Genomic DNA, 23780 nt, shown 5'->3' with positions numbered 1-23780 from the left:
TTATTTATTTGCTCATGGCATTAGGAAATTGGAAAGAATTTCACAGCCTTTAAATCTTGAGGAATACAAAATGAAAAGGCAAATACACTGGTGGGAGGAAAGGGTATGTCGTGGCTTTACAACTTGCTTTACAACCACACCATGCATGCACTTACATGTAGTACCCATACGTCTAAGGAAAATGTGGTGCACTTTTGAAAAAAGAAAGAACAAGTTGAAACTTAAATTCAGTAGTGGGAAAGTGAGCAATTGCCTATCCGGCCACGAAAGGCAGCTAGTCAGCTCGCAACCCATAAATGTAGGATGCTGCTGGCCGCCGGAGCTCTGTCGCGACATGGCTAATTATAGTAATGTGGAACGGAGATAGGTTAAATAAAAATCTGTATGGTACATTATACAACCTCGTTTCATATTACTCGGCCTATAAGGACTTTTCAAAGTCAAATTTTGCCAAGTTTTATCAATTATATTACGAAGCTTAAATTTTAACCAAATCTTATATAGAGAATATTATAGAACAGAGGGAGTATGTACTAGTCAAGCGTAGCTTTACGGCAACATCTTTGCCCCCTCGTTCCTTAGCTCAGATGCCTAGTTCCAGGGGATAGTTGTAGCTCTCAAGCATGTTTAGTTGCTTAATGCTATCTATCTTAGATCTAGCTTTAGATTGTTTAAGACCGGCGGGACGGCCGTAATGGGTGGTATAGTATACTATATGCGTACTACTAAGTATGGCACTAACATTTCCTGTTTTGCAGCTAGCACATCTGCTATATATACCTAGCCTTCGAGTTATTTCGCTTAAGGGAACAGGTGATCCATCCTGTAGCTAACACTGCAGGAGTTATGAACAATCTCTCTCCTTCGGGCAACGGAAGTGGTGTACCTCATAACAGCACAAAAGGTATGTCCGTACTCTCTCCCTCACTCCCTGCATGCCTTCCTTCTTGATCTCTCACCCAACTCTACTCGTGAACAGATACAAAGGGAACTGAGTTTTGAGTACCATATTCGTCGTCATGATATATTTTTGTTAGTACTATTCTACATATACATAGTATGAACTGAGTTGTGTACTTCCTTATTGAAAACATTGCTGCACAAAATGAAGATTTAGCCTTAGACATTTATCCCCTCCAACACGTAATATAAGATACTATTACAACACCGTCTTCTACTAAATGAAACGATATTATCCAACATGTTGCATATTAAGTGATGATTAATCGTACTTTTTTATGAAATGGTTACTAATTTAGCTGGTGTTTTCTAGAGGAATCCATTGTTGACTTGCCGGAGCGAAGCAGTGATAGTCATGTACCCAAAACTGCAATAGGTATGGAGTCAACGCCTTCCACACCACAAACCCCCTCCCCATCCCTCTCTTTCCTACATAAATACATATTTGTACTTTCTTTCAACTTCCGAATCTCTCTAAAATGCACAATAAAAATACCATAAATGAACAAGAAACCGTAGACAGCAAGGGCGCGCCGTGCGCCGCGCCGCAAACTTCCTAGTCCTACTATCATAGTTGTTGTTGTGAGTGTTCCATGACCGTGACAGGGTCTTTCTTTTCTTTTATTTTTCTATCTTTTTTATCTTTTCTTGGCTATGTACATCCTTGATGTCTTTGTGCATCTTGTTGGTGTACATGCTAAATGTATTTGGTATCTTTGTGATATAAATATATCCTTTTTACCGAAAAATATCATAGTTTTTTATTAGTCAAGTTCAAAGGTACCAAATTTTTTTGAGCGAAATTCAATTATTTCGCTAACCCACAGTACTATGTACTATGTACACAACATCCTTATTTGTAGGACACATGCTAATTTTGATCCATGAGTACTATGTACACAATATCATTATTTGTAGGACACATGCTAATTTTGTTCCTAACCAGATAAAATGTGAGCTGAAACTTTTACCTGATATTTCAATGAAAACAATCGAGTGAAATAAGGTCACAATCTATTACTATTATCTACTAAAAGCAATATATGGGATAAGGTTTTAACAAAGACACCACATTGATACACATAGGATAAAAGTATAGTATTCGTTGATTTTGATTTTAACTGCAAAGGTGAAAATTAAAAGATACTCCGTAGTAAAATTACATAGATACAAGTCTATAGTCCGACCAGTGTCACGCACATTCCACCGTCAGTGCTAACAAGAAAATAACAAAACATGAGATATTAGAACACTAGCTAACTATATTTGTTCGGAATGGAAAAGGTGCAATGAAAATAAAATAAAAATGCTAGGTACATCAAGAAGGTAAAAATATCTAGACACGAAGAGTTACACGGTGACGGTGCTGCAATTCCGAGATATACATACACACGGGGCGTTCGATGTGCATGTACACGGATACACATATATTATGGCTGGATTCACGTGGAAATAAACCAGTTATTGGCTTAATATATAATCCATCGAACCATCGAAACCCAAGGGAAAAAATAGCGCCCTATAACAAAATAATGCCAGCTTTAAAAATAACATTATTAGCATGCTATATCGCGCTATAGCATGCTACTACCTCCATCCCAAATCTTAAAGTTTATATTATTTTTAAAAAGTCAAACAATGTCAACTTTGAATAACTTTTCACCAAAAAAATTTAACATGTAAAATAAAAATTCAATATCATTAGATAGCTAATGAAATATATTTTCGTATGACATGGTATCTACAAAACATTATATTTGTTGATAGATTCTTCTAAAAATTTGGTCAAATTTTACTTGGTTTGACTTTTCAAAAAAATCAGCCTGAAACTTTGGATGGAGATAGTATTAGTGAGGCATTGTACACTAATTAATTTAGTGTAGCCTCTCCAGATATGCTATAATGGTGTACTAACGTACGCTGAAATAGCATGCAAACATATAGTGTCTTTGTTTAAAAATAAGTATCACTGCTTTATCTTGATTTGTATAGTACCTATATGTGTTTTAGCGTGTAAATACATACGAATATGTACAAATTCACGACACTTATTTTGTAACGGAGGGAGTACTTAGTTAAAAATCATCTTGAACAGTCAATAACATCCAACCCATCGGAGAACCGGCAACCACGGCCAACCTACCAAAGAGATATTTCCTCGTCGAAAGTCCAATCACCATGGTAGTGCATAAGTTTTTTGATGGATCAAGAAGAAGTGGACAGAAAACTGTATATTTGTTTTTGCTGATGATCAAACAGGACCTGCAACCGCCAAATATAGGATAGAAGTTACTTATCTAGTTACATTATCTAACTATAGTTTTTAAACCAACAATGGTTTTCCTTCGATTTTCTCCACATCATCAAGAGTTTGTTTTCCAAACTACAATATAGGTTTCATAAGCCACACACTTTAGTTACAAGGTACTGAAGCATAGACGATGTGTATCTATTTATTTTGGTCCCAAGAGGATTTCCTTCCATTTTCCCCACATTCAAATTTTATCGTGGAATATCGGATGTATGAAGGCAGCGTATCATTAGTGCAAGCATTTTGTTCATTCCTTTATTTAATGAAAAGATTTCCTCGATGCTGCAAGTGAAGGATTTTAACATATACTAAATAAGAAATGATTTGAGGTTTCAAAGCTTCGAGGATAGACAATGAACTTGTGGCTAACAGAAGTAACGTTCACTCTATTTTAAAGTGGTGCGGTAGATGAAGTTGCAATTTAAACTCAAGCCAGTTGAATTTGATAGAAGAAACATTCAAGTATGAAGTATCAAGGTTATTTACTATAGACATGTTAGTTCAAAACATAAGTGATTCTCATTACCTGTTAAACACATAAAGAATTCGTTTTTGGTACCTAGCCTCGTGACGATTGAGCAAATATAAAAATCACCCTAGCTACATTGTAAATAACCAGAGTCATAAAAAGTTTGATGTATATTTTTTGCATGCAGGAGATAACTCTTCAAAACGAGTTGAGAAAGCAGCTGTCGAAGGTCCACATGAGATGTCAATCGAGGAGTTGTTGAACAAAATAGAAGGAGCCGATGGCATATCGGTACTATTCGTCCCCAGCACCGATGGAAGTCGGCTAGTGGCAGTAGCTTTGAACGGCCTTCGGGATGGAAGAGGATCCCCCGATGTACCCACTCCTGCCGTTGTGATGAAAGAGGGTATGGAGGATAATGTTCATGGCGTCAAGAATCTGGCTGGCAAGAATGAAGAGGGCTTCCGGACCTGGCTAATGTTCCTGGCGTCACTCGCTGCCACCGTAACCTTCACCGCTGGTCACGCCCCGCCCGGTGGTTTCTGGTCCGCTGACGACAAGGCCAATGGATACGTTGCTGGCACCTCGGTCATGCGTGACAAATTTTTCTACAGGTACCTGGCCTTTTACTACAGCAACACCGCTGCCTTCTTCGTCTCCCTCACGATCATCGTGATGCTCGCGAAAAAGAAGAAGGGGAACGGAAAGGATGAACCCATTGGACTCGATGGTATTGTTTTCATAGTCCTTATTGCTACTTGTATTCTGAGCCTGGGGAGTAGCTACGTCACTGGCTCGTCCCATAACCCCAAGGAAGGGATGCCCAGCATGGTTATGTTTGCATCCGTCCTTGTCTACTTGTCTCTGCATTGGATCAAGGAAACGATAGCATGGGTGGTGAAAATTCCCTCCAAAATAAGGCAAGCTTGGCTAAAAAAGGATACCAACAGTATGATGCTACAAATAACCGTCAAAGCTAAGTAAGGCCTAAGGAAGAAGAGATGTTGCCTAGAAGAAACAAGAAAGATCCTTAGATGGCAACATGCTTGTCTGCGCGCAAACTTATGTCCTCTACTAGTAAACAATGGTAATTATGTTAGATACGGTCGAGATGCCATTTACGGTATGCATATTTACGTTTCCATATGTATGTTTGCCAGAACAATTATGTTCTACGTGTTTGTTTGTACTACCTCCTATTATGAGAGATATGAAGTTGAGTTCTAAGTTGATTCACTTATGTCATGGATATGCCAAGAAAAAAAAAATCAGCTACGACTCATTTCAAATTTCCTGAGGTTCTAACTTGTTCCAAGTCAAATTTCTTTAATTTTGACCTAAATTATTAGAAACTTCTCAACATCTATTGTTAGATTATTAGGCAATGGAGATGTGTTGGCCTGGAATTTGGAGAAGACGGGCTTTTGTTGTCGTTTGTTTTTTGTTTACTATGCATCTTGCGGGGTGGTGAGATGAAGCGGCTCAGGCTAACCTTACATGTATGCGCACATGAAACATGCTCCACGCTTGACATGCAACTTGTATTACGTAAGTGGTTTTGTAGGTGTCTGTCTCTCCCACCATAGTTAAGATCCAATTTACAATCTGCACTTGACAACACTTGTATCACCGTTGTAGTTCTCGTTCGTAGGTAAGAACGGTTCTTATTCGAAATCCTCAAGCCACGTAAAATATGCAAAGAAAATTAGAGACGTCTAACTTGTTTTTGCAGGACATGTGATGTGATATGCCATGATGAGATTGTGATTATATTTTGATGTATGAGATGATCATTATTGCATTATGGAAATTGGCAGGAGCCTAATGGGTGTCTTTAAATTTGTTAAGACGTGCGTGTCTATTCATCATGTAATAGCCTAATTTCTCCTCCGCCACCACCACACCTTCGTGCTGCTGGGATTCTGAGGGGATATACTACTTCCGCTGCCCGTTGGAACGGGGGAAAGGAAGGTCTTCATCGACTCCGTACGTGTGACCAAGTACGAAAGTACTACCGAATTGCAGCACCGGAAGGACGTCCTTATGAACCACGAGATCGTATCTCGTTAAGTCTTTGGATCTTCGAGTGTTAGTTCTCATGTATCTCGATGCACATATCTTGTAAATTAGATCTTGGCTTTTTCCATAGATTAAATCTTGTTCGTTATTGCGATAGAAATTTATTGTTTCCTACGCTACGAACCCTACACTACCATGATGGGCACGAACCTCGAGAAATAAATAAATGGTGATAGAAACACCCACACCTATGACCATGCGTGAATGTACAGAAGTATTTCCAATGCAGGAAAGCAGTATCGTGTCTAGTACGGTTGCTTACATACTTGGGTTAAAGTGACGCGACCGAAATATACACAAACGACCATACTAGCATCTAGTTGAACAAAGTTATTAAGCTACACGTGGTCTACTTTTTGTCATGTTAATTAGTTCACTTTTTTTTTGTTTTTTGTTTTTTTTTTCTATTTCTTTGTGCAATGTGTGAATGCTTTTTCTAATCCAGTGAATATTGCACGCCTATTTTTCCGGTCACATGAACACTTTTAAATCTTGCAATAACTTTTTAAAACAATACTAACTTTTATTAGACCAAATTTAAAATCCCACAAACTATTTTTTGAACAATTTTAAGGTCCGTGAACATTTTTGAAACCTCAAGTTTTTTTAAGATTACAATCATTTGTCAAAACTCACGAACAATTTTTTAAAACCTTGAAAATGTTGTTTAATCGCATAAACACTTTTCAATCTAGCGAACAATTTTTAAGCAGCGCAAACTATTTTTGAACCATACAAACAATTTTAAGGCTGCGAACATTTTGAGACTTTAAGGGTTTTTTTAGTTGTACAAACTTTTTTGAACCTTTTACAAATTTTTGAACGTCGAAACCTAATTTTTTGAACCGTATGAACATCAATAAGGTTCGCGAATAGTTTTTAAATCTCACGAATTTTAAAATTCTATGAGCATTTTTAAAAATCTCGTGAACAAGTTTTTGAACTTTGCAACTTTTTTTTGACCGTACATAACATTTTTAAGCATAGATATCATTTTTTGAAAACCTCACCATTTTTAAGTTATACGCACGTACTTTAGATCTTGCGAACACTTTTTTAAACCTCGCAAACTATTATTTGTACGGTGCAAACATTTTGAAGGATCGTAATCATTTCTGAAACATCACACTTCTACTAATTGTACAGACATTTTTCAAATATCGCGAGCAAAATTTTTAAACCTCTCAAGTAATTTTTTTAAACATGTATTAAGCATCACAAATTATTCGTAATCATTTTTCCAAATGGTTCTGTTCTTTTACTGCACTTTTGTTCCAAAAAAGACCACATGTTCGTAGTTTTAGCCCATATAAAAGGACCGGCCCAGTTAAGAGTACACGGGCCTCTTCTTCTCCTCCAAGAAGAAGACACGGACATTTTGCTCGAAAAATAATTCAGACACGGACATAAACAAAGCACACGCGGCCGCTCTCTCCTCTCCTCCGCCGACGCCATGGCCGCCGCCCGGATGCTCCCGCTGCTGCGCCGCCGTCTCGCCGGCGTCCTCTCTCAACCGACCGCTCCTTCTCCTCGAGGTGAGCCCCCAACCTGTTAGCCTCCCCCGAAGACCCTGCATAAATCTCCCAGTAGTAACCTTTCTTGCTGGAGTGGTCAGAGATTCATGGGTCAAAATCCCTAACCTGTTGGCATCCCCCAAGCGCTTGTTTGTTCAAATTCCCATGGTTTTGTCAAAAAATTCTGCGCGCGCTGTACGATTGATCCACTCAAAGCCTTTGATTTTTTTGGGGGGATGCAGTAGTACTACTAGTAGTCCCTTGTGTTGTGATGTGCTCCCTCTTATGGGAGTGACCCTGAATTCTGAAGAGCATGTTTCTATGTGGGAGGTCGTTATTAGTTCCTGACAGATTGGCAAACAACTCAAGATTTTCATCATATGTATGTCAGCTATTGGCACTTTTGCATTGTAAATTAGCTAACAGCAAACTGGGAACTTATGCCATTGCAGGACTATTGTTTCCTTCTCCAGCAACCGCAGGGTTAAGGTCCCTCCAAACGATCATCGAAGCGAGCAACAGCAGCCCGCACGAGGGTCACCAAGACCAAGAGAGTTCCAAACCCGACGCCCCTCCGCCGCCGCCACCTTCGGTCCCTGCAGCCGCAGAGTCGAGCTTCAAAGTCAGGGACGCCTCGAGCCTGAAAATCTCGCCCAGACACGACCTGGCAATGATCTTCACGTGCAAGGTCTGCGACACCAGGTCTATGAAGATGGCCAGCCGGGAGTCGTACGAGAACGGGGTGGTGGTCGCCCGCTGTGGTGGCTGCAACAACCTCCACCTGATGGCAGACAGGCTCGGTTGGTTCGGTGAGCCCGGGAGCATTGAGGACTTCCTGGCGGACAAAGGGGAGGAGGTGAAGAAAGGCGCAACGGATACTCTCAATTTCACTCTGGAGGACTTGGCTGGGACTCAGGTCAACTCCAAGGAAACTTCTGGGGAAAATTAGTGTTCTTTGTAGTATGTTGGCTATGGTCAAGCTGCTATAAAATGGTTAGCGAGAGTTTTTGGCTTGGTTTCATGTCCTCTCAAATAGAATACAAGTTGTTAAGTTCTTGCTTGAGGCTGCAATACTGAATTGCTTCTAGTGCACTACTCACATTCTGTATCAGATTGTGTATTAGTATCATCCTTGTTTGATCATGTACCTGACAAAACAAGATAATGTAATGCTGCCTTCTGAACTTTTAGTTATGAAAACTCTACTGTTAACTTCAAGTACCACTAGTTGCCAGCTGCATTTGAAATTTTACAAACCTGACAATGAACAGACACACAGAATTTGACAGTTATGAAAACTGTACTGATTTTACAAACCTGACAATGAACAGACACACATAATTTGACAGTTGCTATTCGAAATTTACACTGAATGCAACAAGTGAACTGTTCCTCTATCATGTGCTATCAGCTAACCTGAAATGGATAACGCCTCTACATAAAATTAGGGCATTCCTGACCAGCTGCCTGCTACTCAACAACAACCTGTTCTTACATGTCAACAACAAAAAGGTAAAACAAAATCTGTTCTTATCTACACCTCATGCTGTGAACACAGAAAGTTCTAATTGTACATTTTCTGTTACGCAGAGAAAGAATCAGTAATGGATCAGCAGTATCTATCAACAGAGGGGGGGCGCCTTAATGCTTCTGGAAGACTACCATGCAGAAGAAGGCTATGCAGCGGAAGATCACCCCATTGGCCATGAGCACCCATAAACAGAGACTTCTGTTGCTGATGTCGTAGCCGCTCTTTTGTAGCGAACCGCATCGTGTTATCAGCCACACCCCGGAGTAGCTGCAACCAGGAACAATCAGGTGCTTGATACAGAGACAAATTTACTTACGAGTTTGTGTATGTTAGGGAAGAATTTGATGGGGAGATGTACTTGTGAGCGTTGGCGATCACGAACGCCTCCAGAGCCCACTTTGTGTAGCAAAGATCAGCAATGATAGTGTTCTTCTGCTGAGTTGCTATCAGGGTCAGAACGACTGGGAGGAGTGCAGACCACTGCAAAAAAAGCATGTGTCACCAGAAATGATAAGCAATCTATAAGGGTGTGCCAAGAGCTTCTCTTAATTTGATGGTCGCAGTAATGAAATTGAGAAACATAAACATGTATGAATACCAGCTGTGCGGAGCCAGGCTGGAAGAAGATGGCAAAGGTGTATCCAATGCCTGTTACGCAGTACGTAAGTGCGACAAGGACGACGTAGTTCTCCCATATGGATGACCTGGGGTTGTTGAAAAAATAGAACATGGAGAGGTAGACGATGGGCTTGACGATGGTGTTGAAGTGGTCGATGGTGTCCTTGGCCAGGAAATAAGCCAGCGAGCTCATCCCCGAGGCTCTCTCCCTCCAGTAGTATATCTTGTCCAGTGCGAACGACCTCAAGGCTCCGATTTTGCAAAGCAGAGCTGCATCACACGTGACAGAGGCATCTTAACATAAGTAAACATTGAGACATAGACATATAGCAGTAGGCTTACTCAAGATCAGAGAAGGCAAGTCAGACTTACAGACAGCAATGACAGTGTAAGTGTACCCAAGCGCCCCAAATGTCTCGTCGCTAACTTTGGCCAGCGTCCCTAGGCATATCCCAGCAAGGCAGAGTATCAAGTAATCAACACCGAGAATCCTTGCCTCCCGGAGCCTTTGCTTGCCAACCCTGAAGAAGAAAAGAGATAAAACAGTGTTGTTCTTGAGAAGAACTAGAGAAGATTTCCTTAGGAAATATTATCTTTGATGCAGAGATGTGAGAGACCTTACCTTCCCAGAAAGTACCTGTACTGCCTAAGGATGCCGGGAGTGCAGCGGTTCGACAAATCTTCGGTTGACTTGTTATAATCAAACTCATCCTTCTTCCGCATGATGACATCCTTGATATTGGCCCACAGTTCTGTTGCGAAGGATGGGCCTGCGCCAGCACTGGGGGAGGAAGGTCCTGCACTTCCTCCGGACGAAGATTCAGACGTGGAGGAACTCTGCAGCATGTCCCGTGGAACATCGTAGCCATTGTGCAGCATCCATCTGAGCGGCAGGTCTTTCACGGTTACGCCCGCACTCATGTTTGGCTTCACGATGCCCTCCAATATGTCGATATAGTAGTCGGGTGGGTTCACACGGTCTGGCACAACAATGCCCAGCCCTGAGAAGTATTCTTCCACCTTCTTCACCGGCCCATGGTATACCGTCATGCCCCCTTTTGCGAGAAGTATCAAGTCATCAAACATTCTGTACAGCGTATAGCTGAGAGGACAAATGAGGTGTTTAGTCAGGGAGAAATGTAGGCAATGAGGCAAACACATATTGTTCTGTATTTGAGTTTGAAAGTGAACCTAGGCTGATGAACAACCATGGAGATGTTGACGCCTTCAAGAGCTTCCCGGCGAAGGGCGCGGAGAAGAAGCAAGGAGGATGCGCTATCCAAACCAGAAGTTGGCTCATCCAAGATCAACACCGATGGTTCCATGACCATTTCTAGACCGACGTTGACTCTCTTGCGCTGACCACCGGAGATGCCACGTGTCTCCACATCCCCGACCAGAGAATCTCTAACTGCCTGCAGCCCCAAAGACTCAATGACCCTCTCCACGACGAGGACCTTATCAGCTTTTGACATGTCTCCTGAAAGCCTGACATTCAACAACATATCGTAAGTCCACTGGTACAGGCTGAAAAGATAGATGGCTAACTCTAGGGAAAGTACCTGCATCTTGCGTTGAACCAGAGGTTTTCTTCAACAGTTAGGTTGCCATGGACAATGTCATCTTGGGGAACAAAGCCAATAATCCTCTTATACGCACGAATGGGCTCTACTTTACCATTGATAAGTACCAAGCCTGATGTGTCACAACCAGTTGCCTTGCCGGCGATAGCGTTTAGAAATGTGGTCTTACCAGCACCAGATGGGCCCATGAAAGCGGCTACACGGCCAGGCATGAGCTTTCCAGTCACGGACCTCAAAAGCTTCTTCTTACTGCCCTTCAATGTCAGAGATAGATCCTTGAACGCGATCTCGATGACCATTCTCGAAGTTTCATCATGCTCTTTCGCCATGTTTATCACGCCAGAGAAGGTCAAGTTGTTGTCGTTCTCCTGTAACTCCTGTTGCAGGGCCTTTTCCTTCTCAATTTGACCATATGCATACTTGAAAATCTGGCTCCGGCTGTGCATCTGTTTCCCTTTTGGTTTTTTGCCTTTGTCTCCGGTTTCCAGATGAAAATCTGGCTCCGGTGCATCTTCATTCATGTCGGCGAAGTTGTCCTTCTTTCCACCACCATCTGCTCCGACTGAAGGAAGACCTTTCGACGACATCCCCCCTGTCTGTCCAGGCTTCTGTTTGCGCGAGAAGGTGCGCGACAATTGCGACTGCAGGCCACTGCTGGCCTTCTTGGCGACATCTCTAGCAGATTTCCACCTTTCCCGAGCCTGTGCAGTATCTTTCGCATACCTTGCAGCAGCCTCTCGAGATTTTGCTTGCTTCTTCTCACGGTTGGTCAGAAGTTGGCCAGAGAAATTGTAGATGATCAAAAGGACTAAACAGGAGGCAACCTGCAGAACCGTGGAAAAAATAAAGACTTCAACCTCAATAGCTGCAACTTCCAAGGGATGTCATGCTATCGATTTGCTAGTGCATTACCACTAACAATACGCCAAAAATTGTTATGTCCTGATTAACAGAGTTCGGTGGACAAGCGCTCTTCTTGTAGCATCCTGCAGTGAAGAAGCGGCGGCGTCAGGATGCGGACAAATCAAGAAGACTGGATTCCAACTTTGCAAAGAGAAGTTTAGCTTACTGGTTGGTGCTGTTGATCCCTTCCTGCAGTAAAACCTGCAAAAGAACACCTGATACTCTCAGCATCTTGATAGAGCAACAGAAATCAACCGTACGAAGAACATGCCTAGTAAATATCACTGGCGGGGAATTATCATCAAAATGAACAATTTGAAACATCAGATAGATAGGATTACCCACTACTACAAGGGAGTTTCTTGGTGGTGCTGGGGCAGTAGTATCCAGCTGGGCAGAACACATCATCAGTGCTGATCACATCTGCCCAATTATCAGCACTGCCACAAGTGTGGTTGGGGCTCCCAGCGGGTGGTTGATAGTTGTATCTGGAATACATCTTCAGCGTTATTATGCTCGTCTGGAATTAAGAATTTTAAGGACAGGCGAGTAGACGACTTACGGGTCGCAGATGCCTGTAGTTTTGTTCAAGGTGGACTCCGGACAGTATGCTCCAAGAGGGCAAGCTGCAGGTGACAGCACACAAGAGAAATCATCAAAAAAAAAAAAATTGATTACTCCTGAGAAGATGTTAAACATAGGATAAGTGCCTCTGATAATTCAGTGGATCGGTCAAACTGTTGTAGGACACAAATTTCTTTAGACCAATGGAAAGTCTGTTATTTACACCTAAGCATTGTAAACTGTTATCACGCATTTTCATTGTAGGCCAACATAGCAGGTAAGCATAGTAGGAACTAACAATGGAATGCATGAGAACAAATGGATACAAACAGGATGCATCAAAACATAAGCAGCAACACCCAAATCCTGAAACATTTAACCGAGCCTTCATCCTGATAATGTTCCGTGGCGGTGAAGCTTACGTATCATGCAGGTGAGAGCGTGGGGGCAGAAGAAGCCGGCGCAGCAAGCCTGGCAGTCGTCGGCTCTGTAGGGTATGTCCTTGGAGTCCTTGAGGTCGACCTTCTGCTCCCCGGCGCTGCATGCCCAGCCGGGCTCGCAGCCGTCGATCCAGGAGGTGAGGTTGCAGTTCTTGTTGGGCCTGATGTAGCTCTTCTCCCCCCTCGTCTCCTCCCCGCTGTCCATGAGGCTGTTGAAGTAGAAGAGCATCTCCGCGGCGGTGCACACGCGCTGGTGCAGGTCACCTGGGAGATCATGGCGAAGCCAGGGTCATTTTCATTGCAGCAACGACGACAGATCCATCCTCTGGATTGCTTGCCAGTGTAGGTTTGAAATAGCATTCAGTTAATTTGCAACGTAAGTGCTCCATATATTCTCCTCCACCCCAAGATTCAAGATGGTAGATGACAACATTGTGGACAGAGACCACCAACATTATCAACATCATGTAATCGTTGTACAAATGTAGGAGTCTGCCGGGTACAAAGATGAATGATTGGATTCGTGGTGGTTATGTACGTAGATGTGTGTGTGTGTGTGTACCATTGGTCTGCTTCATGCAGGTGTTGAGGAAGGACGTGTCCTTGGTGAAGTTGAAGGCCTGGTCCCACTCCGAGTCCCTGCAGGAGACCAACCAGCAAAATCGGATCAACCACGGCTCCCTCCTCGGTGATGAGATCGATCAGGACGTTAGTGTTAATGACGTACGTGTCCTTGATGCAGTATCCTAGCTCGCCGCGGATGGCCATGGCGAAGGTGGCGGTGAGGGCCTTGAGGCGCTTGTTGACGATCTCGGCGACGACGGGGTTGCCGGCGAGGCCCTTGGTCCCGCCCCCGCCGGCCGCCGCGCCGCCCCCGACGCCGTCCCCGCCGTAGTCGTCCTCCGGGATGTCCTCCTCGAGGGAATGCCGTGGGTAGGCGGGGAAGTCGATGGCGACGGCGACTGCAGTGAGGAGGAGGAGCAGCGCGGCGGCGAGCTGGCGCGCCGCCACACGGGCCATGGAAACTCGGACGGACGAGCGGTGGACGCTGGTCGAACCTACGGTGGGAGAAATTAGGGGTTGGTGGTGGTGGTGGAGGTAGGCATTGGGCGGGATGCCATGATGGGGAGGGGAGCTCGCGGCGCGGGGCGGTGGTGGTGGAGAGCAGAAATAGGAGGCGGGGTGGTCGCGCTCGCGCCATGGAGGGAGAAAGGATGGTCGGGAATGGGGCGCGTCTACTGTCCACGACGCGGGGTTCATCGGACGGTGGTAGTAGAGGCCGGGGCACGTGGCTGGCTGGATGAATATACGGTTCAGTGGACAAGGCGTAGGGAGTACAAGGTCGTGGCGGGGTGGGAGGCCCAGTTGTCAGTGACTGGTGAACGCTTGCGCAGCGCAGATGTCTCAATATGGGAGGCCCGATCTCTACGAGGAGCTTGCGCCCGCCCATTTGTCTACTGGGCCTTCACTTATAGTAGTGGCCTTCAAGCAATTGACTTAGGAGAGCCCAAGTCCAGGTCCAAGGTGTAGCCCACCATTTTTATAATATTTTTCCCTCAAAAAATTAAATAAATGTACTCCATCTTATCCATAATAAATGTTCTAATTTTAGTTTAAACAAATAATAAGTATTGTGGTTACAGTTTCAACCATGACACTTATTATGTATCAGATGAAATAGAACACAAACCAACATATGTGAATTTATTATTTGAAAGAAGGTGTTACATCGATCCCATTGAAAAACGAAGCAAAGGAGACCAAGAAAACACTTTGACAAAGTCAGAAGTTAGTGACATACATTATTAATTTATAGTATTGTAATTGTTCACACTCTTTTCTATATTCGATTAACCTTAGTAAGCAGTGACTTTTCGACTTTATACGGCATGTACTTGAGAAGAACGAGTAAGTTTGGTGTGAGAAGCATCAAAGACAAGTGCATGGTGAGTTGGGGACAGCTCCTTGTGTTTTTCAAGAGGCTCCCCTTTCTTTTCACCAAACAAGTCTCGCCTTGTCGATTTCCATTAAAAAACGGCCACTGTTATCATACAAGTAAAAGAAAATAAGGCATCTAAAAGAGAAAAAGCATACAAGGTGTAGCAAGGGTGTACTTAGTACATGGTTTACGAGCCAGTGGGGATAACCAAAAGGAAGACGAAACATGTCAAGAACAACACCTTTTCCACTAGAAGCACAAAGACCATGCAACAAAAATCACCACATCTATCACTAGGTTAAGTAAATTGGCAACTGTTAGAACCTTTAAGCCTCCTTACAACCAGTAATAACGCCATATCGAGCGCATGGGACAGTTGGCACTAGCTGTCACGTATGGGGGCGTCTTCCCCCAACGGTGCCTTCAATAGGATTTTAAAATTTGAAACGAAAATTCCAATCTAATTCATACTGTTTTTGGTTATATATTACAAATTTTAATGAAATTCCACTAAAATTTAAACTAAAATAAAATCTAAACTAATCGTTGCGGTACTAGAACCAGCGGTAGGCCTCCTTGTCCTTCACGTCGCAACTAGGGCCGGTGCTGCTAGTTCATGCGCCACCGAATCCTCCCACGCTACCGCTGGTGCCCGCTTCGACCCCACATTTCAAGGTCTAGGTAGTTCATGTGTCGCACGCTGACCACTCAATGCTGACAAACAATGGTGTTGCTATTGCGCACAGATCGTTGCACGACTCTCAAGGACGAGCGTGAGCCCTGGGATGTAGTCGGGGTCTTCGGCGCCGCACCACAATGCCTACTCTAGGTGTACGCCTTCCATGGCTCCTCCTTGACCTTCTTGAAATGTGTTTGATTGTATGCTTAAATTCACATGATTGGAAATGCATAGGAATAGGAAAATCGTAGGGATAGGATGCTTAAATTCTATGAGAACATCAAATATGTTTGATTGTAACAAATGAATTTTTTCGTGAGGTATGATCTAATATTTTTATATATAGGATTTACACTACAAGATTCCTATATAATATGTTCATATGAACCAAATAACCTATGTGGGAAATTTTCCAATAGGATACAAATCCTACACAATTCCTATACAATTCCTATGAATCAAATGAGGGAGGTGAGATTTTGTGTTTGTCATGGAGGACCACCAAGAGTGGATCGGTTGGTTTTGCCATTGGGTAAGGTCAAGATGGTGCAAGCCAAGTCAATCCTTACAGAGACCCCAAAGTCTTGTGGTGATACAATAATGAACGAATAGGTGTGCAACTGGTTTCGAAAACCTCTTGCAAAATGGGCACCTGTCGTAATTTTTGCTAACCTCTCTTCTCCAACAGAGTAGCTGTCCAAGGCTTATTTCAGGTGCTATGTCGTGCAAAAGATCCTGAAGGAATCCTGCAGCTTTTTAAAAGGCATGCAACTTAGTACTACGCGAACACCATGTAACTTAAGAAATTTTGTAAGTATAGTCAAATTTGGAACTGTTCCAATCAGGTTCGACGGTACCAGGTGCCAAAAAAATCACTTTAGCACTTGGCACGGATCTGTTGGCTTAGAACACGTAGAGCGCTCCACAACTGCGAACTTGACACGTTGCTTTGCCAACACGTGGATGGATGCTCACGTGTCATCATCGGCTGACTACTCTCTCTGCACTCACGGGTAAAGCGAAGTGGAACGGAACCTGTGAGACCTTTCAATGGCGGTTCCATGAGGTGTCACCGGCTGACGTTGTCCACCTAGCTAGCAATTCACCCGTGATCAGATTCCCGTTCTCTTCTTCTTTCTACACCAAACATTTCTGCATGCAGCTGCTAGTCAAGAAGTCTTCCTCTTCACATTCGCTTTCATGCCATAGACCACGGCACTAGCGGCTCCTCGTACGTACGATCCAAAGAAATTTTTGGTTGGGTGTGGTGGTTGATCGGTGAGCGGAACATTTGTTATTCCTTCCCAGATCCCACCAACCAGCCAACCAGGTCGATCGGACAAAATTAAGTGTAATGACCTCAAGGAGAAAAGTTGTTCATACGCAGCGGTAAATTGTCAAAAAAAAAAAAATAACGTTAATTTTGCTTTGTCAAAACCATGCCAGCTGGGTTGCACGTCGTCCAGCTGCCACCGTTTTACATTTACAGGAACAGGGCGATCCACACTGATTTTTTTTATCTGACAAAAAAAAGGTCGCTGAGGTGAGCTAGCTAGCAGCTAGCTGCTGAGTGCGAAAATGCTCTTCTGATGCTGTTTGTTATTTATTAGTTCGGTGATGTTTCTGTTAGGATTTAATTAGTTTACTTAATTAAATATGTAATCCTCCCTATGTAATATCCTGTGCGGTTGCTTCGGCAACCGTCACGGCGCTCCCACGATGTAGAAACCGTCCCCGACGATTGATCCTGAAACGCCGCCTCCTGATATGTCGGTTTGTAAGGCGACGTTTCACCTTGTATAAATAGTTGTTCATCAATGGAATAAACACAGTTGATTCATTCATTTGCTTCTCTCTCGATCGCTATCAGTTTTTCTCCTAATACGTTATCAGCACGCTCTGCCGAGAGCAAACAGCCGGAGAAGGACAAAGATCAGAAAAGAAGAAGAAAAGTTCTCTACGGGGACAATCCGATGGAAGAGGAATTATGCCTTGTGGACAGTGCTACCACAAACTCCATACTGAGGGAGTTGAAATATTTCCAAACTCTGAAAAAGATGAATGGTGATATTTTGACTATCGATGGACGCGATACGGTAATTGTTGGCACCGGATGTGCCATATTTACCCTCCCAAACGGTACACAAGTGATACTTGAGGATGCCTTGTTGTATCCCGATTCTTCACGTACCTTAATCAGTTATCGAGATATCCGTAAGAATGGTTTTCACATCGAAACCCATGAAGACAACAAAGGGGAGTATCTACTCTTCACAAAAGATTACGGATATGGCAAGCAAGTACTTGAAAAGATTCCTTCTCTGTCGTCTGGACTGTACTACACGTACATCAAGCCCGTAGAACATGTTGCTTACAGGGTAATTTTCCAGAATGTTGACGCATTCCAAACCTGGCATGATTGCCTAGGCCATCCCGGCATCGGGATGATGAGGAAGATTACTAGAAATTCCATTGGTCATAATTTGCATGAGTCCAAATTTCATCAGTCATCGGATTTTGTGTGCACATCATGTGCCACGGGAAAGCTTATTCTGAGGCCTTCACACCTCAAGATACAAGGTAAACCACTTCAATTTCTTGAACGAATTCAAGGAGACATTTGTGGTCCCATCCAACCATTATCTGGACCATTTCGGTATTTCATGGTTTTGATTGACGCATCTACACGATGGTCACATGTGTGCCTTCTATCCACACGAAACCATGCATTTGCCAAGATAATGAGGGAAGTAATTAAGTTACAGGCTCATTATCCGGAAGAGTCGAATTAAATCAATTCGCATGGACAACGCTGCAGAATTCTCTTCACGTGCCTTTAATGACTATTGCATGGCCACGGGGATTGAAGTTCAGCACTCGTTCCATATGTCCATACTCAAAATGGTTTGGCCGAGTCCCTTATTAAGAGGATCAAACTCATTGCAAGACCTTTGTTAATGAATTGCAGCTTGCCAACCTCGTGTTGGGGTCACGCAGTTTTACACGCTGCCGACTTAATCCAATTGTGATCTACCGCATATCACGAGTACTTCCCTCTCGCAATTGGTACGTGGAAATCCACCCAGCATTTCCCATCTGCGTAAGTTCGGATGTGCTACATACATCCCGATCTCACCACCTCAGCGGACATCCATGGGCCCACATAGGAAGCCGGGATCTATGTGGGGTACAAATCGCCGTCGATTATTAAGTACCTGGAACCCCTTATCGGGGATCTATTCACGGCCCGTCACGCCGATCGCATATTTGACGAGGAACACTTTCCGGCAGTAGGGGGAGATTTCAAGTACCAGAAAGAATGCCCGGAAATTGATTGGAATGCTCTTGCCATTTCAGCCTCTGATCCACGTACCCAAGAGACCGAACTCCAAGTTCGGAAAATCATAAATTTGCAACATCTTGCAAATAATCTGCCAGATTCATTTACTGATCTAAAAGGTGTCACAAAATCCTTGAATCCGGCCAGAAATGCGCCCGAAAGAGTGGAGGTACCAACTAAAACCACTCAACTACCCGTTCCCAAAAAGAGGGGGATGATGGCGTGTATTTCACACGTTCGTTGGGAAACCCCAAGAGGAAGGTATGATGCGCACAGCAGCAAGTTTTCCCTCAGAAAGAAACCAAGGTTTATCGAACCAGGAGGAGCCAAGAAGCACGTTGAAGGTTGATGGCGGCGGGATGTAGTGCGGCGCAACACCGGAGATTCCGGCGCCAACGTGGAACCTGCACAACACAACCAAACTACTTTGCCCCAACGAAACGAGTGAGGTTGTCAATCTCACCGGCTTCTGTCGTAACAAAGGATTAACCGTATTGTGTGGAATATGATTGTTTGCGAGAGAAAACAGTAGAAACAAGTATTGCAGTAGATTGTATTTCGAGTAAAGAGAATTGGACCGGGGTCCACGAGTTCACTAGAGGTGTCTCTCCCATAAGACGAACAGCATGTTGGGTGAACAAATTACAGTTGGGCAATTGACAAATAAAGAGAGCATGACAATGCACATACATATCATGATGAGTATAGTGAGATTTAATTGGGCATTACGACAAAGTACATAGACCGCCATCCAAGCTGCATCTATGCCTAAAAAGTCCACCTTCGGGTTATCATCCGAACCCCTCCGGTATTAAGTTGCAAAACAACGAGACAATTGCATTAAGTATGGTGCGTAATGTAATCAACAACTACATCCTTAGACATAGCATCAATGTTTTATCCCTAGTGGCAACAGACACAACACAACCTTAGAACTTTACGTCACTCGTCCCAGGTGTCAATGCAGGCATGAACCCACTATCGAGCATAAGTACTCCCTCTTGGAGTTAAAAGCATCTACTTGGCCGGAGCATCTACTAATAACGGAGAGCATGCAAGATCATAAACAACACATAAGCATAACTTTGATAATCAACATAACAAGTATTCTCTATTCATCGGATCCCAACAAACGCAACATATAGAATTACATATAGATGATCTTGATCATGATAGGCAGCTCACAAGATCCGACAATGATAGCACAATGGGGAGAAGACAACCATCTAGCTACTGCTATGGACCCATAGTCCAGGGGTAGACTACTCACTCATCACTCCGGAGGCGACCATGGCGGTGTAGAGTCCTCCGGGAGATGATTCCCCTCTCCGGCAGGGTGCGGAGGCGATCTCCGGGATCCCCCGAGATGGGATCGGCGGCGACGGCGTCTCGGTAATGTTTTCCGTATCGTGGCTCTCGCATGCGGGGGTTTCGTCACGGAGGCTATTTGTAGGCGGAAGGGCAAGTCGAGAGGCGGCACGGGGGGCCCAAACCACGGGCCGGCGCGGCCAGGGGTGGGGCCGCGCCGCCCTAGGGTTTGGCCACCCTGTGGCCCCTCTTCGTCTCGTCTTCGGTCTTCTGGAAGCTTCGTGAGAAAATAGGCCTCGGGGCTTTTATTTCGTCCAATTCCGAGAATATTTCTTTACTAGGATTTCTGAAACCAAAAACAGCTAGAAAACGACAATCGGCACTTCGGCATCTTGTTAATAGGTTAGTTCCGGAAAATGCACGAATATGATATAAAGTGTGCATAAAACATGTAGATAACATCAATAATGTGGCATGGAACACAAGAAATTATCGATACGTTGGAGACGTATCAGCATCCCCAAGCTTAGTTACGCTCGTCCCGAGCAGGTAAAACGATAACAAAGATAATTTCTGGAGTGACATGCCATCATAAACTTGATCATACTATTTGTAAAGCATATGTAGAGAATGCAGCGATCAAAACAATGTGTATGACATGAGTAAACAAGTGAATCATGAAGCAAAGACTTTTCATGAATAGCACTTCAAGACAAGCATCAATAAGTCTTGCATAAGAGTTAACTCATAAAGCAATAATTCAAAGTAAAGGTATTGAAGCAACACAAAAGAAGATTAAGTTTCAGCGGTTGCTTTCAACTTGTAACATGTATATCTCATGGATATTGTCAACATAGAGTAATATAATAAGTGCAATAAGCAAGTATGTAAGAATCAATGCACAGTTCACACAAGTGTTTGCTTCTTGAGGTGGAGAGAAATAGGTGAAGCTGACTCAACATAAAAGTAAAGAGAATGGTCCTCATAGAGGAAAAGCATCGATTGCTATATTTGTGCTAGAGCTTTGATTTTGAAAACATGAAACAATTTTGTCAACGGTAGTAATAAAGCATATGCATCATGTAAATTATATCTTATAAGTTGCAAGCCTCATGCATAGTGTACTAATAGTGCTCGCACCTTGTCCTAATTAGCTTGGACTACCTGGATTATCACCGCAATACATATGCTTTAACCAAGTATCACAAAGGGGTACCTCTATGCCGCCTGTACAAAGGTCTAAGGAGAAAGCTCGCATTTGGATTTCTCGCTTTTGATTATTCTCAACTTAGACATCCATACCGGGACAACATAGACAACGAGATAATGGACTCCTCTTTTAATGCTTTAAGCATTCAACAACAATTAATTCTTTTCTCATTAGAGATTTGAGGATGTTTGTCCAAAACTGAAACTTCCACCATGGAACATGGCTTTAGTTAGCGGCCCAATGTTCTTCTCTCACAATATGCATGCTCAAACCATTCAACTCAGTGTAGATCGCCCTTACTTCGGACAAGACGAACATGCATAGCAACTCACATGAAATTCAACAATGAGTTGATGGCGTTCCCCGAGTAAACATGGTTATCGCGCAACAAGCAACTTAATAAGAGATAAAGTGCATAATTACATATTCAATACCACAATAGTTTTTAAGCTATTTGTCCCATGAGCTATATATTGCAAAGGTGAATGATGGAATTTTAAAGGTAGCACTCAAGCAATTTATTTTGGAATGGCTGGAAAATACCATGTAGTAGGTAGGTATGGTGGACACAAATGGCATAGTGGTTGGCTCAAGTATTTTGGATGCATGAGAAGTATTCCCTCTCGATACAAGGTTTAGGCTAGCAAGGTTATTTGAGGCAAACACAAGGATGAACTAGTACAGCAAAACTCACATAAAAGACATATTGAAAGCATTATAATACTCTATACCGTCTTCCCTGTTGTTCAAACTCAAAACTAGAAATTATCTAGACCTTAGAGAAACCAAATATGCAAACCAAATTTTAGCATGCTCTATGTATTTCTTCATTAATGGGTGCAAAGCATATGATGCAAGAGCTTAAACATGAGCACAACAATTGCCAAGTATCACATTACCCAAGACATTTATAGCAATTACTACATGTATCATTTTCCAATTCCAACCATATAACAATTTAACGAAGGAGAAACTTCGCCATGAATACTATGAGTAGAAACCAAGGACATATTTGTCCATATGCTACAGCGGAGTGTGTATCTCTCCCATAAAGTGAATGCTAGGATCCATTTTATTCAAACAAAACAAAAACAAAAACAAACCGACGCTCCAAGAAAAAGCACATAAGATGTGGCCGAATAAAAATGTAGTTTCAGGGGAGGAACCTGATAATTTGTTGATGAAGAAGGGGATGCCTTGGGCATCCCCAAGCTTAGACGCTTGAGTCTTCTTGATATATGCAGGGGTGAACCACCGGGTGCATCCCCAAGCTTAGAGCTTTCACTCTCCTTGATCATGTTGCATCATACTCCTCTCTTGATCCTTGAAAACTTCCTCCACACCAAACTCGAAACAACTCATTAGAGGGTTAGTGCACAATATAAATTGACATATTCAGAGGTGACACACTCATTCTTAACACTTCTGGACATTGCATAATGCTACTGGACATTAGTGGATCAAAGAAATTCATCCAACATAGCGAAAGAGGCAATGCGAAATAAAAGGCAGAATCTGTCAAAACAGAACAGTTCGTATTGACGAATTTTAAAATGGCACCAGACTTGCTCAAATGAAAATGCTCAAATTGAATGAAAGTTGCGTACATATCTGAGGATCATGCACGTAAATTGGCATAATTTTCTGAGCTTCCTGCAGGGCAGTGGGCTCAGATTCGTGACAGCAAAGAAATCTGGAACTGCGCAGTAATCCAAATCTAGTACTTACTTTTCTATCAACGGCTTAACTTGGCACAACAAAACTCAAAACTAAGATAAGGAGAGGTTGCTACAGTAGTAAACAACTTCCAAGACACAAAATAAAAACAAAGTACTGTAGCAAAATAACACATGGGTTATCTCCCAAGAAGTTCTTTCTTTTTAGCCATTAAGATGGGCTCAGCAGTTTTAATGATGCACTCGCAAGAAATAGTATTTGAAGCAAAAGAGAGCACCAAGAGGCAAATTCAAAACACATTTAAGTCTAACATGCTTCCTATGCATAGGAATCTTGTAAATAAACAAGTTCATGAGGAGTAAAGTAACAAGCATAGGAAGATAAAACAAGTGTAGCATCAAAAATTTCAGCACATAGAGAGGCATTTTAGTAACATGAAAATTTCTACAACCATATTTTCCTCTCTCATAATAACTTTCAGTAGCATCATGAGCAAACTCAACAATATAACTATCACATAAAGCATTCTTATCATGAGTCTCATGCATAAAATTATTACTCTCCACATAAGCATAATCAATTTTATTAGTTGTAGTGGGAGCAAATTCAACAAAGTAGCTATCATTATTATTCTCATCAAGTGTAGGAGGCATAG

At 42.9% G+C, this 23780-nt stretch overlaps 2 protein-coding genes across 2 annotated transcripts; one reads left to right on the top strand and one right to left on the bottom strand.

The window, feature by feature from the left end:
• The first annotated feature begins 7243 nt into the window (after positions 1-7243).
• LOC124688980 (DNL-type zinc finger protein-like) lies at positions 7244-8554 on the top strand. The gene is made up of 2 exons (XM_047222592.1): positions 7244-7354; positions 7786-8554. Exons 1-2 carry the CDS (start codon positions 7273-7275, stop codon positions 8280-8282), a joined length of 579 nt encoding a protein of 192 aa, XP_047078548.1. The 5' UTR covers positions 7244-7272; the 3' UTR covers positions 8283-8554.
• Positions 8555-8974: 420 nt separating this feature from the next.
• Positions 8975-13992, bottom strand: LOC124688979 (ABC transporter G family member 28-like). The gene is made up of 14 exons (XM_047222591.1): positions 13700-13992; positions 13535-13611; positions 12955-13236; positions 12531-12594; positions 12310-12456; positions 12135-12169; positions 11978-12051; positions 11045-11889; positions 10674-10970; positions 10105-10584; positions 9855-10003; positions 9463-9752; positions 9223-9344; positions 8975-9131 (listed from the first exon to the last, which is right to left on the bottom strand). Exons 1-14 carry the CDS (start codon positions 13990-13992, stop codon positions 8975-8977), a joined length of 3312 nt encoding a protein of 1103 aa, XP_047078547.1.
• Between the last annotated feature and the right edge of the window lie 9788 nt (positions 13993-23780).

The sequence above is a fragment of the Lolium rigidum genome, chromosome 2, assembly GCF_022539505.1.
Source record: "Lolium rigidum isolate FL_2022 chromosome 2, APGP_CSIRO_Lrig_0.1, whole genome shotgun sequence".
Classification (NCBI taxonomy): Eukaryota; Viridiplantae; Streptophyta; class Magnoliopsida; order Poales; family Poaceae; genus Lolium; species Lolium rigidum.
The sequence above is the reverse complement of the archived record's forward strand: the minus strand, read 5'-3'. Positions and strand labels throughout refer to the sequence as shown.

What these genes read in the sequence shown, in the direction of transcription:
- LOC124688980 (XM_047222592.1), top strand. Translation starts at nt 7,273, where the DNA reads ATGGCCGCCGCCCGGATGCTCCCGCTGCTGCGCCGCCGTCTCGCCGGC. An exon ending in GACCGCTCCTTCTCCTCGAG is followed by an intron (nt 7,355 to 7,785) that starts GTGAGCCCCCAA and finishes ATGCCATTGCAG; the next exon opens with GACTATTGTTTCCTTCTCCA.
- LOC124688979 (XM_047222591.1), bottom strand. Translation starts at nt 13,992, where the DNA reads ATGGCCCGTGTGGCGGCGCGCCAGCTCGCCGCCGCGCTGCTCCTCCTC. An exon ending in AAACTCCCTTGTAGTAGTGG is followed by an intron (nt 12,170 to 12,309) that starts GTAATCCTATCT and finishes GTTCTTTTGCAG; the next exon opens with GTTTTACTGCAGGAAGGGAT. An exon ending in GGGATCAACAGCACCAACCA is followed by an intron (nt 12,052 to 12,134) that starts GTAAGCTAAACT and finishes TCTTCACTGCAG; the next exon opens with GATGCTACAAGAAGAGCGCT.